This window comes from Prionailurus viverrinus, chromosome C1 (assembly GCF_022837055.1).
Source record: "Prionailurus viverrinus isolate Anna chromosome C1, UM_Priviv_1.0, whole genome shotgun sequence".
NCBI lineage: Eukaryota > Metazoa > Chordata > Mammalia > Carnivora > Felidae > Prionailurus > Prionailurus viverrinus.
Window position 1 is genome coordinate 172,635,564 of NC_062568.1, and position 27,956 is coordinate 172,663,519.

Here is a 27,956-nt window from a genome sequence, read left to right on the forward strand (position 1 = left end):
ACGTGATCTGCACCTTTAAACTTACTCCATCTCAAACCAGACCCCGGAGGCACCACCCACATCCGTCTAACATCACTTCCTTCACGGTTAGGAAAAAAAAAAATCTGGGAACGCGAGGGGTTGGGCTGAGCCGCACTTGGGGAACGGCACGGACCTTCTGCTAGGACTCTGGTCCTCCTCCGTCTGCTCAGCCCGGTGGCTCCGCGCACCTACCACCATGGAGCTTCGGTCTCATCTCGGGGCCACTTGTTTGCTGAGCTTCAGTTTCCTGCTTCTCATCACCTCTTCTGATGGACATATTGGGCTTGGAAAGGGTCAGACTGCCTTCTTATATTAATCTTTACTCATACTGGGCCCCAGCCCAGTATAATCCTCTTCTTATGCTAACACGATCCCCCTCCCGTTCTGTCTCTTAGGCCACGCCAGGTTTCTTTTTATCCTCTCTAACCGCTCCTGGATTTTGAGGATTTCTAGGGGATGAGGAGTAGCGGGTCTGGGAAATGGTGAGATGAGGAAGTTGTGCTTGAGGCCTCCCTAAATTCTTGGGTTGGAGGTAAGGAACGACCCTAAAGCAGGTTTAAGAGCCAGCATAGGTGCCTAGCACTTGGTAGGTCCTCAGGAACAATCATTTTTCCTTTTGGGAGAAATATGGTCTTTGGAGACCTGCACATGCAGAGACCCTTTCCCTGGCTATGAAGATCCCCCTACTCACCTTCTCCCTGAAGAGTTAGGTTACTGCTTCTTCCGGACCTTGGGGAGAACAGCACCTGCATCCCAGGACTGGTATATAAGGAAAGGCCAGGTGAAGGATAGAAGCTCTGGTGTTAGAGGGTCACCAACAGTTGTCCTTGGTGTGCTTCAGTCAATGTGTCTGAAGAAACTGATTTTTTTTGAGGAGTTGAGGGGACAGTGGTTATGAATGGGAGATCGGTGTGACCTCCACCCCCACCCCATCCCCTTACCTACATCTCCTTTGGAATTCAGGGTTTATGCTTTTTCTAAGTAGAAAGAGTGGTAGCATGGATTCTCCTCTCCTTTTTTTGTACCAACCTTACTGGATGGAGTGATTCTGATGCAGTCCTGATGTTTTAAACTTTGCTTTATCCTTCCAATTTGCATATTTATTGGCAGGTGATGAGGTTGGGTGGTCACTCCTTCAGTAAATAATTAATTTTTGATCACCTACCATATTCCAGGCACTGTACTAGGCACTGGGGATCTTGGAATAGACAGGACAGATAAGGGTCCTGCTCACAGAGTTCATATTCAAGTCAGAGATACAGAGAGTAGACACGTGAACAAGAACAAATGTAAGAAGCAAGAGAATTTCAGCTAGGGATAAGTATTGTGAAGAAAATGAAATCGTGATGGAGTAGAAAGAATGGCTGGGGAGGGTGAGGGAGCTGGCATTACTTGAGCTAGGAAGGTCAAAGAAGACTTCTGTGAGAAGGTGATATGTGGATTTCCATCTCAGTGATGAAACTTCATGGTGAATTCTACTGGGCCAGAATATTTTCAGTACTGACAATCTCATTTTGAAACATTACTGTATATTTAGCACAAAAATGTAAGTACCAAGGGAGACAGAGTATGGTGTTATGAGTGTGGGTGTAGATCTGAGTTTTAATTTATTCTGCTATTGGCCAGCTGAGAGGCTTAGGGCAAGTTGCTTCACCTTTCAAAGCTCAGTTCCTCATCTACAAAATGGGCATAATAATAACTACCTTGGACACTCAACAAATAATTTACTCTGTTCCAGTTACCGTTAGGTGTAGGCAATACCTTAGAGTCATGTGTTCAGTATCTTTACTCCTTGGTAGATATTAAGCCATATATTTATTAATGGTTGTTCCAGTTGCCATTACTGCATAATAAACCACCCCAAAATTTAATAGTGTAAGGAACTCATTTTATTATGCTCATAATTCTGTGAGTCAGGATTTCAAACAAGGCACCGTGGGGAAAGTGTGTCCCTTGGTTCCATGTCTGGTTACTTTTCCATGTGGTCTTTCTTCATGGGCCAGGTGTGGGGTTCCTCAGTATGACAGCCAGACTCTTAAGAGGGTCCGTCCGAAGAGACCAAGGTGGAAATGCATTGCATTTTTATCATCTAGCCTTATAAGTCACATAGCATCACTTCCATTGTAGTCTGTAAGGGCGTGTTCAAGGGGGAAGGACCTCCATGGAAAGAATGTTGAGGACAGTTTGTAAGAAAAGCATGTGGAATGAGATATTGCTACAAGTATAGTCTGCTCCAGTAAGCCAGGACCATTTCTGTCTCATTCATGCTCAGGAATATCTGTTGAAAGAAGAAATGAATGGTGTATCTGATCATTGAGATCCCTGTCTTTTTTCTGCTTATAGTCTGAGGACTGTCAAAGCAAGTAAGCAAGCAATTGCATAAGCTGTGATATGTATGGTGAGCAAGGAAAATACCAGTAACTGTAGCAGTATGTAAGAAGGCAACTTGAGGAAGGGGGGCTGTGCTCTAAGGATTAAAAAAAAGGCATGTAATATTGTGTTATAAACTTAGAAAGGATTTAGTTAATATTTATTATTATGCCCTCCTAAGGAAGAATATTTAATTGTTCCTGAAAGGAATTAATAATGTTTCAAATTTTTGTTTTTTGTATCTCTTGGGTATGGATTCTTGGGAAATAAATTATAGCCTACCTACGCTACCTCCCCCAAAATGTGCTACCTGAAGCAGTATTTCCTGAAAATTTTGATGAGTATGATTTCTTCCCAAATGTTTTCAGAGCTCTGGCTCTTTCCAGAAGATGGCCTGTTGGTTTGCAGAGAGAAAAGACTGAACGACCCTACTATTTTCATTAAAAATAGGAAATACAGAAGTGTGAGCACTGGATAGGAATCAGGAGACCTGGTGTTTTTGTTTTGTTTTGTTGTTTTAAAATTTTTTTTAAGGTTTATTTTTGAGAGAGAGAAAGAGAGACAACATGAGTGGCAGAGGGGCAGAGAGAGAGGGAGACAGAATCTGAAGCAGGCTCCAGTCTCCGAGTTGTCAGCACAGAGCCCCATATGGGGCTTGAACTCACAAACCCCGAGTCATGACCTGAAGTCAGACGCTTAACCGACTGAGCCACCCAGGTGCCCCAGGAAACCTGGGTTTTAATGCTGGTCAGACCATGTAGCTCTGGTCTTACCAGGGCACTATTAATTGAATGAGAGTGTTGAACTAGAAATGATTCCTAAGAGTCATTTCAGCTCTAACAGTATGGTATTGGAGTGGTTTTAACAAATACAGTTGGTATTAACAGTATGGTATTAACAAATACAGTTGACTCTTGAGCAGCACAGGGGTTAGGGATGCTGATCCCTGCACATCCCACAGTTGAAAAATCAGCATATAACTTTTTTGACGCCTCCAAAACTTTACTGATGATCAGTAGCCTTACCAATAACATAAATATTTGATTAACACATATTATTGTGTTCTATATATTATATACTGTTTTTATATAATAAAGTAAGCTAGAGAAAAGAAATGTTAAGAAAATCACAAGGAAGAGAAATATATTTATAGTACTGTACTGTCAAAAAATCCATGTATAAGTAGATGCATGCAGTTCGAATCCATGTTGTTCAGGAGTCAACTATAATTTTGTTCTCTGTGTCCTAAAAATTTGGGATATATCATCTATGGGGAGAATTGTAATGACTAACATTTTCTGTACATTTACTATATTCCAGGCACTGTTCTGTGCATTTTTCATGTATTAACTAGTTTAATACAATAACCCTCTGAGATGGATAATATTTTTTCTTATCATCCTCATTTCACAGATGAAGAATCTAAAATGGGGCAAGGGAGTCACACAGCTGGTATATGGACTCTCTGGTTTAGAAATCCTAGAGCCCGTCCTCTTAACCAGTATACCATTGCTGTCTCTGAGTGCAGAAACTCCTTTGAAGACTTCACAGGAGAAATAAGAAAGTTGTCAATGGGGGTGGTTCAGATGCTGTCACTGCCTGAAACAGAGATAGATGACTTTGTTAAGTCTCTGGAATAAAAATTCGGCACTGACACATGAAGTGTCAGTGTCCTACGCACATTCACAAGAATCCTATGGGATAGATATTTTTCTTAGCCATATTTTGCATTTGTGAAAATGCCAAGAGGGTGGAAGTGGGATTCCAGTCCAGTTCTGCTCTACTGTAGTTGGACTTTGCTTAGCTACTGTGTTATTCTATCTCTCAGGTACAGTGTTGCTTGTTTTAGAGGCTTGGCTGCCAGCTCTGACACTTGACCTTTTGTTTCAACAGCAGGAGTGGGTGGATAATACTTTCCTGATGTCTTTCACATACATTCATGAAAACACTTTCAGGATGAAGGGGTTGGAATTCTGCTGTAAATGCTGTGTTTAGAAATGGTCCTCTCCAACCCCACTTTAAAAATTAATGTTTTAGGGAAAGGGCTACTGATGTGGGAGCCTTCAGCTCACTTTGCAGATAGCGGCATAAATTAGGTGGCTGTGCATGTGACACTTCAGGAAGTTGGACTGTTTTCAAATGTTCCACGTTGGCATGGGTGTATAAGTGTGGGTGGGTGTCAGGAGAGTAGGTGATTTTAATAACAAAGTTAACACTGTACCCTTTCAAGTTATATTTGAAGTGAAACAAAAGGACCTGGTTTTCCAGATCTGAAGTCAGTGTTTTCATTCTCCTTTGGTGAGACTGTATTCTTTCATTCGTTTGTTCATTTAATCTTTGCTGGAAAGGCAGTATAGCGTGTGGTTAAAATACAGACTCTATAAGTTGGCCACCTAAGTTCTAATCCCAGTTCTGTCATTTACTGGCAGTGCAACCTTGGGCAAGGTGTTTGACTTCAGCTTCCATATCTGTAAAATGGGGATAATTAGAGTTTCTACCTTGTAAGTTTATTGTGAAGATAAGTTAATATGTATAAAAGTATGGAAAACAGGACCTGACATACAATGAATGCCATGTGAGTATTAGTCATTACTAATATTGTTGTTATCGTTGTATTATTGTGATCATCACAAAGTAAGCATTCAGAAAATGATGGTGGTGATTATGACTCTTATGAAAAATTCCAGTGTACTTTTTATTTTTATTTTTTAACAATTTTATTTTTAAGTCCTCTCTATACCCAACTTGGGGCTTGAACTTAGAACCCACAATTAAGAGGTGCATGCTCTACCGGCTGAGCCAGCCAGGTGCCCCTCCAATGTACTTTTTTTTTAAGTGTATTTATATTTGAGAGAGGGAGAGTGTGCGTGTGCGAGCAGGAGAGGGGCAGAGAGAGAGGGGGACAGAGGATCCGAAGCAGGCTCCGCACTGAGAGCAGAGAGCCTGATGTGGGGCTTGAACCCCCAAGCTGCGAGACCATAACCTGAGCCAAAGTTGGATGCTTAACCAACTGAGCCACCCACAAGGCCCTCCAATGTACTTTTTAATACAAATTTTCAAAGCAATTTTGTACATGTAGTGAATTGTTTCAAATAATACCTCTAGACTGCCTCTTAGGGATGATGCAGTAAGGCAGGTTGGCACATGTTGGGATACTGGAAAAGCATGTTAATTAGGAATCAGGAGACCTAAATTCTGGTTGTGATTTTGTGGTTTTGGGTAGCCTCTTCCTTTTTCTAGGCCTTCCTAGTATTAAAGGATTGGACTAATCTCTTAAGTTTGTGCTGTCCCAATACAGTGGTACTAGTCACATGTCACCCTTAAATTTAAACTAATCAAAATAAGAAATTCATCTTTTCAGTTGCATTAGCCACATTTCAGGTATTCAGTAGCCACTTGTGGCTAGTGGCTACCATATTAAATAGTGCAGATCTAGAACATTTCCATCATTGCAGGAAGTTCTATTGAATGGTGCTGCCACAGGGTCTCTATTCTTAGCCAGAACCTCCTATGACCTTTAGCTGTGTCAGCTAGCTTCTTAGTAGCCCCAGTTTATGGAGAAATTAATTTTACCTGATATTTATCTAGCTTCTTTGACTTTCTTTTGGGTGACATTTGCCCGACACATACTTTTCAATCAACTTACTTTAGACTTTTTCAAGTCTGTCTGTTTTAGGTGCTCTTTTAAATGTTATAGAGGTAGGTTTTGGTTTTTTTTTTTAAGTGAAATCTGACAATTTCTATTTTTTAACTTTAACTGGCAAGTTTAGTCCACTTATATTTATGGTGATTATTGCCAGAGCTGGTCTTATTTCTGTCATCTGGTTTGCATTGCTACTGTTTTTTCTTCTTGTTTACTTTAGGGATTTAGTATTTTCTTATTCTCATTTTGTTTTGTCTCCTTTATTAATGTAGAAGTTGACAGTCTAGTTCTTTTCTTTTGGTGATTACTTTTGAAATTTTACTTACATACTTACAAAATCTAATATTAGTATCTTAACCGTCCAATGGAAAGGGGTCTTAGAACATTTCAACTTCAGTCACCTCCTCTTTACTTATAAGCAGTTGTTCGGTGTTTTGTTGTTTTTTTTTTTAACTCTACCAATTGAGCACTAACATTCTTTGTACAGATAATATTTAGATTTATCCACATGTTTCCCAATTTATTTGTTCACTATTCCTTGTATCTAGGCTTTCTTCTGGAATCATTTTCTTCCTGAAATGTGACTTTCACTTATTCTTTTAGTTTCTCTGGTTCTTCCCTCCTAGGGGACTATTTTAATTTCCCTTTGTCTCTTCAAATCTCCAATTCTTTCTCCACAATCTTTGCTGTCAGCTGGTGACCATGTTTCCTCTTTAACAGAAGATAGAAGCAATTGGAAGAGGCCTTTCAAAAATTGTTACCACTATATCTACCCACCTTCTAGCACCAATGTCCATATATTCTTCCTCCCCTGTCTACTGGATAAACTATCTGTGCTCCTAGCAAAAGCTGATCCCTCTATTGGAGTACTAACTCCTTTCTCCTTTCACCTCCTCTAGATATTTTTGACTCATCTTTCTTGTCCTGTATCAGCAATTGTCCTCCCTTTATTACATCATTTCTATCAGCTTTCAACATCTCTATACTTTCCTCCATATTGAATAAAAACCCTTCCTCAACTCACTGCTCCCCCTAACAATTACCCCCTATACGGGAAAATTCTGTGCAAGAGTTGTAGGTACTCCTCTGATTCTTCCCCTGGGCTATCTTGATCTTGCTCTAATCATGCTTTCATCCCACTCGTCTAATTGAAACTGATCTTATCAAGGTCAGCATTGCTCTCCAGTTGCTAAATGCTGAGGTCATTTCTGATTTAACAGGAACATTGGAGTCAGTTGATCATCCTTCCTTCTTGAAACATCTTGGAAACACTTGGATTCCAGGACTCCATGCACTGCTAGTTTTCTGCCAGTCTCACTTGGCAGTTCCTTCTCTTGTCCTTGTCTTGTTCTTCTTTATCTCCCCTGACCTAGGAGTCCTCCAGGGCTCTTAGACTCCCTCTCCATCTATACTCACTCCCTTGGTGATCTTATTCAGTCTCATGACTTTAATAACATCCACATTCTGATACCTGTCCCTTGAATTTCAGCCTTAGACATTTAGTCGCTTATTCAGCATCTATACTTAGATGTCTAGTAAGCATCTCAAAATGAACATACCCAAATCAAATCTCTTAATGTTTCTTTCCAAAACTCACTCTAATTGCTCCCTTCCCCAGTTCTGTTAATGGCAACTCCATTTTTCCAGTTGCCCAAGCCAAAAACCTTAAGAGTTGTCCTCAACTTCTCTCACCCCATATGCATAGCAAAATCCTTTTGACTTTGCCTTCAAAATATATCCAGAATCCGGTAGTATCTTATACCCTCTATCATCTCTGCTAGTCCAAACCATCATCATTGTTTGCCTGGATTATTGCAATAGCTACTTTACTAGTCTCATTTGCTTTTCCTTTTCCCCCCTATATTAGTTTACTAGGGCTGCAGTAACAAAGTACCACAAACTGAGTGGCTTAAACAACAGAAATTTATTGTCTCACAGTTCTGGAGGCTGGAAGTTTGAAATCGGCAGGATTGGTTCCTTCTGAACAGTGAGGGATGGATCTGTAGATGGCTATGCTCTTCCTGTGTGCATATCTGTGTCCACATTTTCCTTTTTAGATAGAGACCAGTCACATTGGGTTAGGGCCCACCTCGCCAACCTCATTTTAACTTGATTACCTCTGTAAAGACCCTATTTCCAAATAAGGTCACAAGTCTGGGGGTTAAGACTGCAACATATCTTTTTTTAAGGGATGCAGTTCAACTCATAACACCCCCTATAGTTTGTTTTCAGCATAGAAGCCAAAGCAATCCTGTGAAAACATAAACCACATTGTGTTACTACTCTGATCAAAACCCAAGAGCCTAATAAAAGCTAGAGTCTTTACAGTGGCCTAACAGGCCCTGCATTGTCTGTTCCCTCCTCTTTGTTCCCTCTTTGTTCTTACCTCCCTCTAGTTTTAGGGACACCACTGTGTAGTGATTAAAAGCAGGGAGTCTGGACCTTGATTGCCTAGGTTCAGATCCCAGCTCTGATACTCATTAGTGATATAAACTTGGGAGTTATTTAGACTTTGTGCCTCAGTTTTCTCATCTGTAAAATGGGATTAATAAGAGTACCTACCTCTAGGGTTATTATGAGGATCAATATTCATAAAGTATTTAGAACAGTGCCTTGCATGTTATATTAATAGCGGGTACTTGTAGCAATTCTCCAGTCCCAGACACTGTTCAGAGTTCTTTAACGTATTCATTTTTTCAATCCTCACAGCAACCCTAACAGGTAAGTACTGTTGTAATCCTTGGTTATCCACAGGTGAAGAAACTGAGGGTAAGAAACTTGCCCTAAGTCACACAGCTAGTAAGCTGCAACTAGGATTCCAACCTAGGGAGTCTAGGTCCAGAGTTCATGCTCTTAACCACTATGTAATACTACATAGTAAATATTTATTCGTTGAAATAATAATGAGTTGTGAATACGTGATGGTGGAAAAGTTTCTTAGTTTTTCAGAAGATGTCTGTCTTGCCCTCGTTCTTGAAAGATAGTTTTGCTGGGCACGTAATTCTAAATTTAGGGATATTTCCTTTTCAGTATTTTGAAGATGGTATTCTGCTTTCTTCTGATTTCTGGTTTGCTCCTGTCAGTCTAATTATTGATGTTTTGTAGGAAATATGTCATTTGTCTCTGAAATGCTTTAACGATCTTAATATTTTTGCTGCTCTGCAGTTTCACTACGGTGTAAGTGTATGTATTTTGATTTTGTAATTTGTCTCAGTTGCTATAGATTGTGTTTTGTGTACCTGCAAATTCATGTTTTCTCTAAGTTCTTGAAAATTCTCAGCCATTCTTTCTTTCTTTTTCTTTTTGAAAGATGCAAATGTATTTTAAGTAGTAATACATTCACATGGTTTGATATTTCAAAAGGTATTTTTTCCTCCCATTTTTGTTCCCCAGTCACCCAGTGCCCTATCCCAGTGATATTGTCTTTTCAAATATATCCTTTTCTCTCATCTTTTCATTCTGAAACTCCAATTCTTTTTATACTAGCTCTATTAATCTTCTCAATATTTCTTGGCCTCTTCTTCACATTTTCTATCCCCTTATCTCTCCATGCTGCATTCTGGATAACTTCTGATTTATCTCTCCACTGGTCTCTAATTTGCTGTTTTAACCTATTCATTGAATTTTTTTATTTTTTAATTAAAAAACATTTAACATTTATTAAAAAATACAAAGTTTACTTACTTATTTTTTTAGTAATCTCTACATCCAACATGGGGCTCAAACTCACAATCCTGAGATCAAGAGTCACTCACTCTTCTGACTGAGCCAGCCAGGTGCCCCTTCAAAATATCTCCAAGCTCTGAGTTGTCAGCACAGAACCCGACACGGGGCTTGAACTCACAAATCACGAGATCATGACCTGAGCCAAAGTCGGATGCTTGACCAACTGAGCCACCCAAGTGCCCCTCATTGTATTTTTTTTAACTAATAGAATTTATTTTTTTGAGCAGTGTGAGGTCTGTAGAAAACTTGAGTGGAAAATAGAGTTCCATGTCAGCTGTCACCCCTCCACTTTCCCCCTCCCCGGGTTTTCCCTATCATTAACATCTTGCATTGATGTTGTTCATTTGTTACAATTGATGAGCCAGTATTGATACATTATTATTGACTAAAGTCCATGGTTTACATTTGTGCTATATAGTCTCTGGGTTTTGGCAAGTATATAATGACATATATGTTAATTTGCTAGAGGTGCCATAACAAATTCTACACACTTGTAGAAATAAATTAATAATTAATTAATAAATTAACAAAAATTTATTTTCTTACAAATCTGGAAGCTAGAAGTTCAACATCAAGTGGTTGGCAGGATTGGTTTCTTCTTATAGATGGCTGTCTTTCTGTGTCTTCACATGGTCTTTCTTTTTTTTATATGTGTCTGTCCTAATCTCTTTTTATTTTTTTTTTTATTTTTTTTTTATTTTTTATTTATTTTTTTTTTTTAATTTTTTTTTCAACGTTTATTTATTTTTGGGACAGAGAGAGACAGAGTATGGACGGGGGAGGAGCAGAGAGAGAGGGAGACACAGAATCGGAAACAGGCTCCAGGCTCCGAGCCATCAGCCCAGAGCCTGACGCAGGGCTCGAACTCACGGACCGCGAGATCATGACCTGGCTGAAGTCGGACGCTTAACCGACTGCGCCACCCAGGCGCCCCTGTCCTAATCTCTTTTTAGAAGGACACCAGTTATAATGGATTAGGACTTATACTAGTAACCTCATTTTAATTTAATTAACCTCTTTAAAGACTGTCCAAATACAGTCCTATTCTCAGGTATTGTGGTTTAGGACTTCAACATACCAATTTGGTGGGGTAGACACAATTTAACTCATAACAACATATATCTGCCATTACAGAATCGTACAGAATAGTTTCACTGCTATAAAAATTCTATGTTCCACCTACTCATCCCTCCGTCCCCCGTGAACCCCTGGCAACCACTGATCTTTTTATAATCTCCATAGTTTTGCCTCTTCCAGAATGTTATGTAGTTGGAATCATATATTATGTAGCATTTTCACATTGGTGTCATTCACTTAGCAATATGCATTTAAGGTTCCTCCATGTCGTTTTGTGGCTTACTAGCTCATTTCTTTTTATCACTGAATATCCATTGATATTATATTTCAACCATTATTTTTTTTAAGTAGGCTCTATGCCCAAGGTAGGGCTTGAACTCACAACCCTGACACCAAGGATCAAATGTTCTACCAACTGAGCCACCCAGCTGCCCCTATATATTTAATTTCTAGAAGTCCAGGTGCCTTTATAGATTTGCCTATTTATTTCATGTGTTGCATGCATTTTTGTGATCCCATGTGTTACTTCTTTATGTGTTTTTAATTAAAAAAAATGTTTATTTTGAGAGAGAAAGAGTGAGCGAGTGGGGGAGGAGCATAGAGAGAGGGAAAGAGAGAATCCCAAGCAGGCTCTGCACTGACAGTGCACAAACCATGAGGTCATGACCTGAGCCAAAATCAACTCGGGCGTTTAACCAACTGAGCCACCCAGGCACCCTCCATGTGTTATTTCTTTAAATGTTCACACGTAGTTATCTTTGTGTTCTATGGCTGATAATTCTAATATCTGAAGTCCGTAGGGGGTCTAAATCTATTTGTTGCCTCTGCTGATTCCTACTTGTGGTGGCCTGTTTTCTTATGTGTTTGGGGGAATCTATGATTGTGAACTGTTCATCTTTGGCTATTCTGGAGGCCTAAAGTGGGGAGTACTTTCCTCTAGAAAGGTTTAAAATTTGACTTATCTGGAAAACTAGGGGTATTATCATTTCAGTCTTTTTTTAAATTGTTTAAATATGGAATCTCAGATTTATCTCCATTTTGCTCTATTGTAATAGACATTTGCTTTCAGGTCAGCTTTCCCTTTTATTTGTTGCTCACTATTTGGTTTTAGCTTACTTTAGCCCAGTGAGTACATTTTGAAAGTCTGTTTTATCTGGGATTTTATTATTTTGTAGGTGGATACCGCCCCAAACTGTCTACTTGGGCAGTCCCGCAAAGGCAGGATTAAGTTGCCTGAGTTTAGGTATTGACAGGTGGAATGATGGTGATCAGTCACATTAGGCACCTTCCAGTTCTCCCAGTTTCACTCTCACTTAATCATTAACCCTTCAGGATTAGACTCTGGGCCCTAGGCAAGTGACATATTTCTCTTGGCTAGCAACCCACACTGTTGGAAATGAAAAATGATGATGATTAGTTGGGATACTGCCTCTGTGCACTAATCTAGATGAGCTGTTTATTTCCCTGTGGTAACGCTGATGGAAATTTGAATTTCTTCTGGGAAAGGAAGGTCTGCAAGATAGTATCATAACTGAAAAGTCATAGAATTGAAGTTTAAATCTCAGCTTGGCCATTTACCAGCTATGTGACCTGGTACAGCTTATGTAACTTCTCAGAGCCTTAGAAGTCTCAAATGAAAAGCATAACAAAAGCTGCTATTTACTGATCATTTATAAATGCTAAGCAGTGTGCTAAGGTACTATATATTCTTATTTCTTATGTAATATCCAGTAGCAATCTTATGAGATACAGCTATTATTTTACCTATTTTACTAATGAGAAAACAGAAGTTTAGGGAAATATAGAGAGGGTTATTGTTAAGGCCAAATTAAAAAAAAAATTTTTTATGTATTTATTTTTGAGGTAGAAACAGAGCATGAGTGGGGGAGGGGCAGAGAGAGAGGAAGACACAGAATCCGAAGCAGGCTCCAGGCTCTGAGCTGTCAGCACAGAGCCCAATGTAGGGCTCGAACCCACAAACTGAGATCATGACCTGAGGCAAAGTCGGATGTTTAACCCACTGAGCCACCCAGGCGCCCCAAGGCCAAATTTAGATGAGATAACGTGTAGTTAACATGAGCACATATAAAGGGGCCAATGAATGACAGTATTACTGTGATCACTCATCATTTTTCAAGTAATAAAACTAAGTCATTTACATGATATGGCCTAAATAAGATTCATTTACTCAAAAAATATTTTATGGAGCACTTACTATGGCCATGTATAATGCTCAATGCTGGAGAAACAGGAGGGAATAAGACAGATATGATCTCAGCCCTAAGGTAGTTCCCTTTAGTGTGAGGGAGACAGGCACATAAACATTTATAGTTCAGCCTGGGAAATGCTGTGATGGAGCAAGAATAGGCTGCTTTGGGAGTCAGGGAAGATTTATCAGATGTAATGATGCCCTCTGGGTTTGTATTTGAAGAATAAATTGGAAGTGAGGATGGAAGGAAAGACAGAGGAGGCAGTAATTATGAAGGCTGGAGGGGAGACAGTACATGCCGAGTTTAAAGAAATGAAAATAGTTTTGTGTAGAGGATTTTAGAAAAAGTGTGGAAAGTGAGCCTGGGGAGATGGACAGGTGCCATATTTTGAAAGGCTTTGTAAGCCCTGCTACCAGAGTTTGACCTTTCTTTTTAGGTAATTGGAGAGCCTCTGAAAGGTTTTGACATAACAGAGGTATGATTTTGGTGGAAGTTAGGGGAATAATAAGAGTAGCTTTGGATACATTATCTCATTTAATCTTTACACCAACACTTGGAGGTAGGTATTATTATCTTGATTTTAAAGATGAATAAATTGGGACTTGGAGAGTTCACTACATTTACAAAATTCACACATTTAATAGGAAGTGGAGTCACATATCCTTGTATTTTTTTTAATGTTTGTTTATTTTTGAGAGAGAGAGAGAGAGAGAGAGAGTATGAGTAGGGGAGGGGCAGAGAGAGAGGGAGATACAGAATCCAAAGGAGGCTCCAGCACAGAGCCCGAGGCAGGACTCGAACCCACAAACCATGAGATCATGACCTGAGCCACCCAGGCATCCCATACCCTTGTATTTCTGACCCTAAATCTATGTTCCTGTATTGTCTCCAGCTAGTAATGATTTGTTATGACCTATTTTGTGTTTACCCTGTGGAAAGTTCTCATTCATGCTTATAGTGTTATTTGCATACTCAATGTTAAAGAATTTCACAACCATTATTTGCTGTTCTTAAAAATTATGAATTAGGTCATGTTTTCTCTGTTTTATATATATGAAAGTAAACTGAGGCTTGAGGTATGGGACCATTCATGGTCCCATACACCTAGAAAGTGGTAGAGCTGAGACTTGAACACCATGTTCTTGACAGAGGAAAACTTTTTTATGGCTACCTTGTGAACATGCCACATTTCTTTTTTTGGGTCTTTGCCTCTATTCACGGGTGAATGTTTATAAGGCTCTTTCCTTCCAGGTTTTGGAGATCACATTCATTGGAGGACACTAGAAGATGGGAAGAAGGAAGCAGCTGCAAGGTACAAGATATGGTTTTAGGTTATTTATAGTGGAAGGGGCGTCTGGCTGGCTCATCAGATAGAGCATGCAACTCTTGATCTTGGTGTCACAAGTACAATCCCACATTGGACCTAGAGATTGCTGTAAAAATAAAATACATTCAGCAGGTTATTTATGGTGGTAAAACACTTTCCAGCCATCAGCTTAACATTAATTTCAGGTGAAGGATTATGCCAAAACAGAGCCAAAACTGGGGAGTTGCCTGATGATAACAACAACAACAATACTAGTCGAGGTGCCTGGGTGGCATAGTTGGTTGAGCATCGGACTCTTGGTTTCACCTCAGGTCATGATCTCACAGTTCCTGGGATTGAGCCCCACATCAGGCTCTGTGCTGACATTGCGGAGCTTGCTTGGGATTTCTCCCTCTCTCTTTCTGCCCCTCCCCTGCGCTCTCTCTCTCTCTCTCTCTCTCTCTCTCTCAAAAAATAACCAAATATTAAAAAAAAAGCACTACTAGTTAACATTTAATAAGTGCTTAGTATGCACCAGACACTGAATTATGTGAATTAACTCATTTAATTCTCACAAGAATTCTTTTGAGGTGGCTAATGCTGTTACCTTCATTTTAGAGATGAGAAAACTAAGGCACAGAGCAGTTAAGTAACTTCCTCAAGATCACATAGCTAGCAACCGGTGGAGCCAAAATTCAGACCCAGGCACTATGGCATTAGAGCCTGCACTCCACCAGTAAACCACACTGCCTTACAGTCTCAAGTTGAATAGTCTCGAGTTTCAGTTAGGTTTAGTCTATGTACTGATGCAAATAACTGATGCAAAGGAGAAGAAAAGGCAGAGCAGGGGAGGGAAGGCTAAACACTGATCTAAGTGCTTTACATACATTAATTTATTTAATCTTCGTAACCTATGAGGTTGGTTCAGCCTGTGAAATAAGAACTGTTGTTATTGTATGGGAGAGGAATTGAGACACAGAATGATTAAATAATTTGTCAATTGATTACACAGCTACTAAGTGATAAAGCCAATACTTGAATGTTCTCTATTGTACTGTACTGGAGAGATACAAAGACCCAAAATATGTGCATCTACTTTATTAAAAAAATGTTTTAATGTTTATTTTGAGAGAGAGAGAGAAAGAGCAAGCATGAGCAGGGGAGGGTTGGAGAGAAAGGGAGAGAGAGAATACCAAGCAGGTTCCGCGCTGTCAGTGCAAAGCCTGACAAGGGGCTCAAACTCATGAACTGTGAGATAATGATCTGAGCCGAAATTAAGAGTTGGACACTTAACCAACTGAGCCACCCAGGCGCCCCTGTGCATCTACTTTATACACACACATACTTGCACAGAAACTCTCACACTTCTGCACCTACAAAATTGTAATTGACCCTAAACAATGCTGGGATGGGGGCTTAGGGATGCTGACCACCTGCTTAGTCAAAATCTGCATATAACTTTTGACTCCCCAAAAACTTAACTACTAATAATCTGTTGACTGGAAGCCTCACTGATAACATAAACAGTCCATTAACATATTTTGTATGTTATATGTATTGCATATTGTATTCTTACAACAAAGTAAGCTAGAGAAAAAATATTAAGAAAGTTATAAGGAAGAGAAAATACATTTATAGTACTGTACTGTAAAAAATCTGCATTATAAGTGTACCTGTGCAATCCAAACCCCTGTTTTTCAAGGGTCAACTGTATAGTGCTTGCTTTTGCTGGAACACACCCTACAGCTTAATGACTTTGAGTCTTACACTTTCTGTAGAATAGGGTTGCCAGATTTAGCAAATAAAAATAAGGATACCCAGTTCAATTTGAATTTCGGGTAAATTGTAAGTAATTTTAAATATGGCCCATTCAATATTTGAGACATATTAAAAACATGTTGCTTATCTGAAATTCAAATTGAACTAGGCATCCTGTATATTATCAAGCAACCTTACCCAGGAGAAAAATTTATGTTAGTTTCTCAAGTTCTTTTTTTCTTTTTTTTAATTTTTTAATGTTTATTTATTGTTGAGAGAGAGAGAGAGAGAGAGAAAGAGAGAGAGAGAGAGAGAGAGAGAGAAACAGAACGTGAGCAGGGGAGAGGCAGAGACAGGGAGAATCCGAAGCAGGCTCCAGGCTCTGACGTGTCAGCACAGAGCCCCACCCTGGCTGGAACTCAGACTGGGAGATGGTGAGCTGAGCTGAAGTCCCCAGCTTTACAGACAGCCACCCAGGCGCCCCAGTTTTTCAAGTTCTAAATCAAATGACTGTTCCTAGATGAAGTCTTAAGTGACTTTGGGGGGTATGTTGTTTTTTCTCTTTTATACTTTTATATCCCAACAACGTATTCTATCCATGTAAGGTGCTTTATTTTTCCCATTCAGACTTCTATGGGGAAACTGTTTTATGTTCATCTGAATTCCCAATCATGAAGAAGTTGAATGATTGAAATGGTTATTGAGTAAACAGTTACTGAGAATCACTGGGTGTAAGGAAAGAAGGGGAACTAGCATTTGTGAATGGTCTTTGTATGATAAATATGGTGCTCACTGCTTTACAATGTTTAATGCTCATTAGGGCCCTATTATAAACGGTTGGGCAGTCTTTGGCAGATCACATTCTCTTGAGGCTTATTTGACATAAATAACTGATGTCATTCTTATTTCCATCTTTTTTCTGAGAGCAGATCCTGGGTTTAGTTGGGGTAGATCTCATGTTTCCACAGCAACAATAAGTCCTTTAAGAGTAGAGAGGGACAGGAAGTGCACTTTGCCCTTCCGGTTTGCGCCGGAGAGTTCAGCAACCCGGAAGTGACGCTACCCGGTTGCACATGGCCGCGTCCCGTAAGGATGCCGCTCGTAGTGTTTTGCGGGCTGCCATACAGCGGCAAGAGCCGGCGGGCGGAGGAGCTCCGTGGGGCGTTAGCGGCCGAGGGCCGTGCGGTGTACGTAGTGGATGACGCGTTGGTGCTGGGTACGGAGGACGCCACGGTGTATGGCGATTCGGCCCGTGAGAAGGCGTTGCGCGGGGCCTTGCGAGCCGCAGTGGAGAGGCGCCTCAGTCGCCACGATGTAGTCATCCTCGACTCGCTTAACTACATCAAGGGCTTCCGCTACGAGCTCTACTGCCTGGCGCGGGCGGCGCGCACTCCGCTCTGTCTGGTATATTGCGTACGGCCGGGCGGTCCGAGCGGGGGACCTCGGGTGGCTGATGCGGTGGACCACCGAGGCCTGAACCCCAGTGTGAGTTGGAGGCCGCGCACTGAGGAAAGAGAGAGACCTCTGGCGGTGGGCACCCCTGTCCTCAGGGAACCACAAGCAGTGGACTCTGTAGCAAGCGGGAGAACCCAAGCAGTTGTACCTAAGGAACTGGAGCCGGAGGAAACCGGGGTGCCAGATCTTCCAGCTCCTGTGACTTCAGAATTTGATACATGTGAAAAGCGTATGGTCAGTACCTTTTACTCTCCTGAACTTATGGAGGCACTAACGCTACGCTTTGAGGCTCCCGACTCTCGGAACCGCTGGGACCGGCCCCTGTTCACCTTGGTGGGCTTAGAGGAGCCATTACCCCTGGCAGAGATACGGGCTGCCTTGTTTGAGAACCAGGCTCCCCCACCGCATCAGTCTACACAGTCCCAGCCCCTTGCCTCCGGCAGCTTTCTGCACCAATTGGATCAGGTCACCAGCCAGGTGTTGGCAGGACTGATGGAAGCTCAGAAGCGCGCGGTCCCTGGAGACTTGCTTAAGCTTCCTGGCACCACGGAGCACCTGCAGTTTACCCGGCCTTTGACCATGGCAGAACTGAGTCGCCTCCGACGCCAGTTTATTTCCTACACCAAAATGCATCCCAACAATGAGAACCTGCCTCAGCTGGCCAACATGTTTCTGCAGTATCTGAGCCAGAGCCTGCACTAAACAGAGGAGGTGTGGGGGGAAAGCCCTGGCTCCTTGTCTAACCTCCACTGCTCTCTGTGTTTCTTGATAAAGTAATCTGAAGGTCTACAGAGCATGTTGATGTGTCGTACTACAGCTGTTGTGACTGATTTTACTCACATTTTCCTCTGAGTGCCTCTGTTGTGATAGGCCTTGAGTTACAGCATAAATCGAGACTAGAGAAAATGGAGAACTGGCTTGGAGGATCTTGGCAATTTTCTCCAGGACAGAGCTCAGGTGGACAGGATTTGTTTAGATTGGGTTCTACCTGTGGTGTCACACGCCCAGGATTTCCCCCATCTGAATTGTAGAGAGCAGAATGGATGGATGAATTTTTTTTTTAAACAATTGTGAGTGGAAACTGAAGATGAGACAGTTCTGCATCTGCACTGGCCTTTCTTTCATACCACAGTTTTTAAAGTACTGTGTCTACTTTTTGCTAGTCTGTCCTGGGGCCAGGGGTCACCGATAAATCCACTGGTTTCTGTCCTTGGGAAGCTTTGATTCTAGTGGAAGCAAAAGACATAACTATTAGAGTTTACATCTAATAAAATCTTTTAGAAGAAAGTCTGCTGGAATCTCTTTTGCTTCGTGTAACTTAATGTTCTTCATGTAATTTACTTAATGTAACATTTAGAGACACATGTATCACTGTTATGCCTTTGACCAAAATAGTACTTTGACAGTGCTTGATGAGAGACTGGATATTTGGTCTAACCTAGAGTGATGATGACAACTTCCATAAGTGTTGTGCTTCATTCTTTATTTCAAGGCAAATATCACTTTAAGCTTTTTCATTCTTTCACTGATTTTATTAAATAAAAATCAGCACTTGTGATTTTCAAACATGAATTAGATACTGTCTTTGCCCTTGAGAAATTAATAGTTTGGTGAGAAATACAAGTAAACATGATTATGGTGTAAAAATGTCGGTGTTTACAGGATAATGACAGAATGGTTTGGGACCCCAGAAAAGGAAAGGACTAATTAGCCGTTGAGAGAAGATAGTTTTGGGAAGGCTTGTAGAGGGGTTAATATTTGAGCTGTTACTGTAGAACATGTGTCAGCAAAGCATCAAATAGTAAATGTTTTAGGCTTGTGGGCCATAGGGTCTCTGTTGTAGCTTATTAGCTGTAGCACATTTTAGCACAAAAGCAACCATATACAATAAGTATACAACTGAATATGAGTGCATATGTGTGTGTGTTTGTGTTTATTTAAGTGATTTCTACACCCAAGCGGGGCTCCAACTCATGACCCTGAGACCATGAGTTGCATACTATTACAGCTGAGCCAGCCAGGCACCTCAGTATAAGTGTGCTTGAATAAAACTACACCAAAATGTGTATTGTATTTAATTTTCACATATCACAAGGGGGACTATTTTTAGATTTGTTTTCAACCATTTAAAAATGAAAAAAAAAATAGCTTGTATCTTACAGCTCTACAGAAGCAGGCAGTGGCCTGGATCAGGTCTGCAGAGATTTGCTGATCTCTGCTCTAGAAGGATAAATAAGAGTTTACTAGAGAGGGAGGAGGGAGCAAGGCATTCCAAACTGCTCTGTAAGTGCATGGAGCTATTGAAAGGTTGGGCTACCTTGGTGGTGGGTTTCTTGCTCATTAGGCAGTCTGGACCACCTTTTGTTATATTTGATATAGTGGATGTATTATAGTTACATATGCTATATTAGATGATATATATTAGAATTCCTGTGTGAAAGGAAGGTTTGGACTAGGCAACTTCTAACGCCTTTTCCAACCTCTGTTCTCAGATTCAAGGTTAGTTATTGGTTGTGGATTGCGATTCTAAATTGAAGTAGACAGTAATGGTCAGAAAGAACATTGGTTTTAGAGTCAGACTTAATGAATTAGGTCATAAATGACAGAACCTAGATTTTATGTGGCCAAATATTTAATCTCTTGGGAGTCTCAGTTTTCTTATTTCTATTATGAGAATGTTAGTAGTATATACATTAGGATTGTGAGGATTTAAATGAGATAATGCCTGTAAAGCACATAGCACAATATATAATAAATGGGTAGCATATTTTGGTTATTATTATCATTATTATTATTATGGTTACTTAGATCCCACTTCTCACATAAGTTTTTCCTGCTTATTCGGTTTTTACGACTATTAGAGGTACAAATCCACCCCGGATTTGTAGTAGGCCTCTAATGAGGTACTGAATAATTCATTTGACAATTATGTGTATTTAGAATAGTGTCTAGTACATAGTAAATGCTATGCATTTATCAATATATTCAATAATATCAATAATATTATATGTGCCACATGTAAGGCATGTAGGGAGAGTTGAGTTCTTTGCTTTAGGGAACTCCCGAGTCTATTGCAGGGAGATGGGTAAGTAATAGAGTAAATATAGTAAATGCAATGATTGTATTATGTAGTGTGGTGTTACAGGGGTTGTATGATTCAGAAAGCCATGGCTGCTTACACAGGACTTTCCTACAAGTTGGCATTTAAGCCTTGAGAGCTTAAGGACTTCATTTGGCCAAGACTGGTTCAGGTGGATGATGTTGCTCATCATTTTATTTTATTTATTTATTTTTTTTTTTTTTAACGTTTATTTATTTTTTTGGGACAGAGAGAGACAGAGCATGAACGGGGGAGGGGCAGAGAGAGAGAGAGACACAGAATCGGAAACAGGCTCCAGGCTCTGAGCCATCAGCCCAGAGTCCGACGCGGGGCTCGAACTCCCGGACCGCGAGATCGTGACCTGGCTGCAGTCGGACGCTTAACCAACTGCGCCACCCAGGCGCCCCAGCTGCTGTTGCTCATCATTTTAAAAAAGAAAAAGTTTTTTCCTCCCTGATTATAAAGATTACATTTAATTGTAGAAAAAATGGAAAATATAGAAAAAGTATAGTAAAACCCACAATCCCATTATCTAGGGATAACTATTATGTTTTTGTATATTTCATTTCATTTTAGGGTCTTTCCTCTGTACATAGTTGTACAATTAAATCCAAACTGTAGATGATAATTTTATATTCTAGTTTTTTGTTTTTTTGTTTTTTTTAAAGTAAGCTCTTCACCCAACGGGTTTAAATTCATGATCCTGAGATCAGGAGTCACATGATCTACTGACTGAGCCAGCCAGGCACCCCATTCTGTTTAATTTGATGTACCAATGAAAAATTTTAACATTTTCAATGATTATATAACCATAACATTTAGAAATACTGTAATTTGATGTTTCTTCTACAGTCTTTTCTCCCTAGCTTTAAAGCCCAAATTTGCAGAATTTATAGGAATGTCAGAACTTACCAATAATTTTATTATAATCTATTATTGAATATTTATGTTGCCTAAAAATTTTCTTAATCCAAATCGTACTACCTGAATGTCTTTATACATTAATCTTTGTCTTTATATATGGTCATTTTATTAGGATAGACCTAAAGAAGTGGAATTACTAGATTATAATTCCTTTGTTTTCTTTTCAAGTGGCTTGCCCCTAATGGTGATCATCCATAAGTCCTGGTGTGGAGCTTGCAAAGGTAAGTACAAATAATCAAACCTCAAATGTGTTCTTAAATATTAACATTTAGTTAAAAAAATTAGCACAGGGGTACCTGGGTGGCTCAGTCAGTTAAGTGTCTGACTTCAGCTCAGGTCATGATTTCATGGTTCATGAGTTTGAGCCCCACATCAGGCTCTGTACTGACAGCTCAGATCTGGAGCCTGCTTCGGATTGTGTGTCTCCCTCTCTCTCTGCCCCTCCCTTGCTCATGCTGTCTGTCTTTCTGTCTCTCTCTCTCTCTGTCAGAAATAAACATTTAAAAAAAATAAAAAACATTGGCACAGACTTTTCCCAGCAGTACTGATTGCTCTAAGGAATACCAAAGAAATATATATGACATAGATTCCCTGCCCTCAAGAAGTTTGCAGTTACCTTTGCAAGGGGTTGGAGAGTAAAGCAATTGAGATATGGTTAGGGAGAGTATAGTATTAGTGCTATAGTAGTTGTATAGACAGTAAATACAGGAAGCTGAAGTGTACAGAAACATGAGAAGTGGTTAGGGAAGTCTTTCTGGAGGAGGTGTGAATGAAATTTAGAACCCAATGTTATTTGTGGCACCTATTCTTTCTACTTTGCCATCTTGCCACTTCCCGGTCAGGTTTTTCCTTTTGTTTGGTATGCTACACTCAGCAGAATCCTAGTTGGAAAAGGAATAGAAAATTAGTGCGAATAGTGTAATATATATATATATATATGTATGTATGTATGTATATATAAACACACACACACACACGGTAATGTTACTGTGTTTTCTGTTATTTCAGTAGAAGTTACTGACATGTGGCTATAAAAAGTAAATAGAAATATTTTTTTCATTTATATGCCATTATCTATATTTTATAAATGAAGTAAAAGTTTCAGAGAAATAAAGTCATTCACTCCAGGTGACCTACCTGTGTGAGTAAGTAGCAGAAACACAGCCAGAATTCAGGTGTCTTGATTCTGGTTCTTAGGAGTTTAAAACAAAAAAGAGTTCAGTTATTTGAATCAACTCTGCAAATTAGGGTTTGGATATGAAAATGATGTTTTCTTATATTTCAAACTCTTTTTTTCCCTCCTAGCTTTAAAGCCCAAATTTGCAGAATCTACAGAAATTTCAGAACTTTCCCATAATTTCGTTATGGTGAATCTTGAGGTAAGACTTTGGGGGGTTCTCCTTTCTGCTATGATTTTAAGTCTTTGCTGTTTTAGAATTAACATCATTAATGGTGTAAAATCATATTTAGCAGAGCAGGCATCCTGTATGTATGTGTTTTCCTCTTCACTTCTAATAGTAAAGCTTGTGTCAGGTGTAAAAGGCCATCCAGCCTCCACTTGTGGGAGGAAGGGGAGGAGAGATTAGCTAAGAAGACCACATTGTAAGGTCCTTCAGTCTTAGTCTATAATTATGACATGTTTTACATCTTTGTATTGCTGAACTAAAGGTATAGTAACACATGCAGGACACAGATCTCTGCAAAATGTGATTCATTTGAGCACCTTGTCTGTGCTGGGCTTGTATGTACAATGTTTCTTCATTAGGTATCCTTTATGCCCTCATTGAAATTATATATGGGGAATTGAATATGGTGGGACAGGTGAAACAAAATATGTCAGATGGTGGTAAATGCTATGGCTTAAAATGAGGGATGGAGGGGATACTTCGCAATTTTAAATAGATAGAAAAGAAGGTGACATTTGGGCAAAGATTTGAAACAAAAGGAGTGAGCCTTGTGGATAATGGAGAAAGCATGTCCTGGCAGAGGGTAAGAGTAAGTACAAAGGCCTGAGTGAGGTGCATGCCTGGCTTAATGCCTTGACAACAAGGAGGTTAGCATGGTTGAAAAAGACTGAACAAGGGGTAGAAGGACATAAAGTTAGAGAAGTGCCCAGGTGGCAGATTATGTAGGGCCTCTTAGGCCAATGCAAGGACTTGGGGTTTTACCCTGAGTGAAAGGGGAAGCCACTGAAAGGTTTTGAAGAAAGAAAGGACATGCATGATCTGACTTAAGATTTATACTTAATAGGATGAAGAAGAGCCCAAGGATGAAGATTTCAGCCCTGATGGGGGTTATATTCCACGAATCCTTTTTCTGGGTAAGGTGAAAGACCTTAATCTGGGGATCTGTGATGTGGAAGGAGAGGTAAAGGAGTCAAGGCGCTTACTCCATCTAGTGAAATTGTAGTAGGATGGCTGAAAACAAAACCAAACAAAAACCAGTTTCAAGAGAGTAGGGGAGTTCTAAATGCTAGAACTTCAAATTGGAAGGAAAATTTTTTTTTTTTATTAACTAACTGTTTTTGTGAGCAATGACAGAGTACTGAGCATCCATTCATTCATTCGGGTATCAGCCACATGTCAAGCCCTGTGCTAGGCACTACAGGGACAGAGAGAAGCCATAGTTCCTACCCTTGACTTCATAGTGCAACTGAGGCAGTGGAATACTATAACTTAACAAATGTCTTTCCACAAACAACTTATAAAAGATACTAAATTTAATGACCATCTAATCTTTGCTCAGCATTCTGCTGAATTCTGTGGGGGAGACAATAGAAATGCAGAATCCCCCCATCATCAAGCAGAAAAGAAACATGCCAGGAAAAGAGAACAGCATATGCCAAGGCATGGGGGACTTGACTTCAGGGAGCTGCAAGGAATTCATTGTGATTACAACATAAAACACAAGGGGTAGAGTGGTGAGATAATGGGCTGCAAAGATGAGCAAGTATTGTTTCCTAGAAGGCCTAATATACTATATAGCATTTGAAACACCTCTCCGTTATAATTACTGCAATCCTTGTGGCATTATGTCTATAATAGATCCCAGTGGCAAGGTGCATCCTGAAATCATCAATGAGAATGGAAACCCCAGCTACAAGTATTTCTACGTCAGTGCTGAACAAGGTATGTTATGTTGAGAGAGAGGAGGAGAATTGCTGCTAAATTTAACTAGCTCTATGGTAGGAGACTCGATTCAGCATGTTAGCTCAGCGTCTCCTGCATGACCAGCTTTTGGCTAGGATCTGTATAGAATATAGGAGAAAGATGAGACTGAGCCCTATCCCTAGCTGCTTAAATATAGTTTGGAGCTAACTGAACCACAGGAAATAAGAATTGAGGCTTACAGAGATAGTCACTTGCCTGTGGTCTCACAATTAAGTCACAGCCAGGATTTCAGTCCAGGACGTAAGTTTTTTCCCACGGCACTAATGCCACTCTTCCTGTAAGAATTCAGAGGAGGGAGAATGCTGTTAGCTGATCAAGTCTAAGAGGTTTCATACATCGTAATCTCTAATTGGACCTAGAAAGATAAGAATTTGTCTCTATGGACAGATATGAGGACATTTCAAGCTATGGAAGCAAGGGGTGGGAGGTGTAGCCCAACATGGAGTACGTAAGGCTTGCTGGAGGACACAGTGACTGGATTGAATCTTGAAGAGTGAGACCTAGCCAGCAGAAGAATGCAAAAAGCATGTTCCAGGCAAAGAGAACAGCATCAGCACAAACAGGTGAAGGAAGGTTGAAATCATGTCAGTCATGCCTTCTTGTTCTCTAATCCTTGAGCACAATCATTCTAGAGGCAGAGATGGAATTCATGCTACGTACTGCCCCTGTTTTCCTTCCAAAGTTCCCCTGTGTCATCTATAAGAGGGGGTTGTTTGCTAAGTTGCCATGTGTTCAGCATTGCCATGCTGTTGTTGTTGATCACTTTGTTTTGAGTCCTTGGAACTCTTATTTCTTAGAATAGGGAGAGGAACAAGATCTGGAGAAGTTATCTCCTTCCCATGGGTAAGGAGAATGTCATCTTCCTTACCCAAATGCAGATCACTAAAAGCTGGAAATTTCCCTTATGGGAAGGGCAGCTAGATTTTAGGTCCCCAATTCTTGAACCTTGAGATCCACATTCCCTTTAGAATTTCATCGAACTTACCATTGCCATCTCCACACTGCCATCGTCTTTTAACACATTAGTCCAAATGTGGACACAAAACCTTTGCCTGCATCCCCCATGGCTCAGCTGACATGAAACTGGAACATTCAAACTCGGCTTTACTAAAGGCTTAGGGAAAGCAAAAGGGATGTAACCAACTATCCTACCTGGCTCTTATGAGGTTACAGGCTTGCTTTCTGAGATTTACAGACTCTGGCTCAATCTAGCTCCTGGCCTGTCACTGTATTAGAGAGCCTGTACCAAAACACCTGCTCTCCTTGAAGTTAAATCTACAAGAGAGATGTCCTGAGATAAACACGAAGTTTCATGTCTCATCTATGTAGGGCCCTCCTTCCAGTCTACTCTTTCTTTGAGAACCTGCCTTCTTCTATGGTTAGGTGATACTAGAAATGACTACCTACTTCATTGAAGACCACTCCCCCTTCTAGCACATGCACACACATGCCTGTAACTTCCACAGCACGTGAAATAAATGCAGCATTCATCAAAACGATGTGATGGGGATGGTAGGAAGGTGTTTTCTACTCCTTTAATGTCAAGTGAACATCTGTAGTCTATGACAGGGATTCAGTCCTAATCCTGGATGGTAAGCCATAATAACTAGTAATATTTTTGTAGTATTTCATAAATTATAAAGCTCTTATTATTTATTTAATTTTTATAATAAGCCTGTGTGAAGTAAGTAGTGTTAGCTCATTTTATAGATAAGCTATAAACAGATTCAAAGAGGTAAATGACTTTCCAGGCCTAAAATCCAGAACTAGATCTCAAGTCCAGATCCTGTCATATTTCTCCTATAACAAAAATCTGTGTTAGTTGTCAAATGTCGGATATTAAAAACCTACTTCATACTCCCCCCACCCCCACCTTTATTTCACAGTTGTTCAGGGGATGAAGGAAGCTCAGGAAAGGCTGACTGGTGATGCCTTCAGAGAGAAACATCTTGAAGATGAGTTGTAACATGAATATATCCCTTCTTTCATCAAAGTTAGTGTTCTGGAAGGAAAGCAGCAGGGGAGGGAACATTGAGAAATCACTCAGAACAATTAAACCAACCAGGAAACCTTGCTCCTGCCTACATGGGAAGGAGCGCTGTCACTGTGGAAGACTTCTGCTAACAGAAACTGGTCTCCGTGCTTTGGATCCAGCAGAGTGTGGCAGACTTCCTTTTCCCGCACCCTCTTAAAGATGTCTATTTGTCATTGAATGTAAAGGATGACACTTTTGACACAAAACTTGAGCCATTTGGAGGTTTATTCCTCACACTTCAGTATTTGAATCTTTTTCCATTTCCTCCAGCTTTATTCACCTTGGCGGTGAAAGGAGACAAGTAGCATCTTTTCTACAATAGTAAAACTTCAGAAATAGTTTATCATTTAAAACAACAAACCTAAATGTAAATCAGTAATTTTACCCCACCAAGGAGACCAGCCTGTTTCTTCTCATTTTCTCCTGGGAATAATCTCGGGCTTCTTCCTGAATCCCAGAAACTTCCATCCTCTTCTACTGCTTGGGCTTCCCTGTTTGCACGCATGTGTGTGCAAGAATGGCTGTGTGCTTGGACTCAGCCCCAGCTGGAAGCATGCTTTTCCCTGTTACTGTTATAGAAACAGAAACCTTCAAGCCCTATGTGGAGCCATTTTTGTCAAGTCGTCAACTGTATTTTTGTACTGAGGTTAACAAAAAAATTAAAAGATATTAATTGTTCCATTAAACTTTAATAAAACTTTGAAAGGAAATGTGTTGTGATGGCCTTTTTGTTACTAGAGAATGGAGGGAGGGATGGAGATCACTTCAGGAAGAAAACTAGGCTTGAGGGCCTAATCTAGGACTCTTCCCACTCCTGCTTCTCCCACATTCACATGGGCGTCAGAACTCATGTCTTCTGCTAGTTAAATAGCTGGATTCCCTCTCTCCTCACTGTCACTGTTTTCAGGTAGAGCAGGCTTTTTCTACTTCGTAGATGATTTATTGTGACAGGCTCTTAACTTGCCTACTTACCTCCAGTATTCTCTTCTCCTACAGTCCATCCTCCTTGCTTTCCCCAGTGATCTTTCCAAAATGCAAATGTGACAGTGTCACTCCCCTGCTTAAAGCCTTTCTTGCCACCTCAAGAAAATAGTATTAACATAAGGAAATATTTGGGCCTCAGTATGTGCCAGGCACTCTTATAAGTGCTGTGTGTGTATG

General features: G+C 40.3%; 2 protein-coding genes across 2 annotated transcripts; both read left to right on the top strand.

The window, feature by feature from the left end:
• Positions 1-94: 94 nt before the first annotated feature.
• TXNDC12 (thioredoxin domain containing 12) lies at positions 95-27,505 on the top strand. Its single transcript, XM_047872542.1, has 7 exons — positions 95-314; positions 14,299-14,359; positions 21,759-21,811; positions 22,896-22,969; positions 23,841-23,910; positions 24,635-24,718; positions 26,647-27,505. Exons 1-7 carry the CDS (start codon positions 218-220, stop codon positions 26,724-26,726), a joined length of 519 nt encoding a protein of 172 aa, XP_047728498.1. The 5' UTR covers positions 95-217; the 3' UTR covers positions 26,727-27,505.
• On the top strand, positions 16,470-20,928 carry KTI12 (KTI12 chromatin associated homolog). Its single transcript, XM_047872541.1, has one exon. It carries the CDS (start codon positions 17,204-17,206, stop codon positions 18,266-18,268), a length of 1,065 nt encoding a protein of 354 aa, XP_047728497.1. The 5' UTR covers positions 16,470-17,203; the 3' UTR covers positions 18,269-20,928.
• Positions 27,506-27,956: the final 451 nt, after the last annotated feature.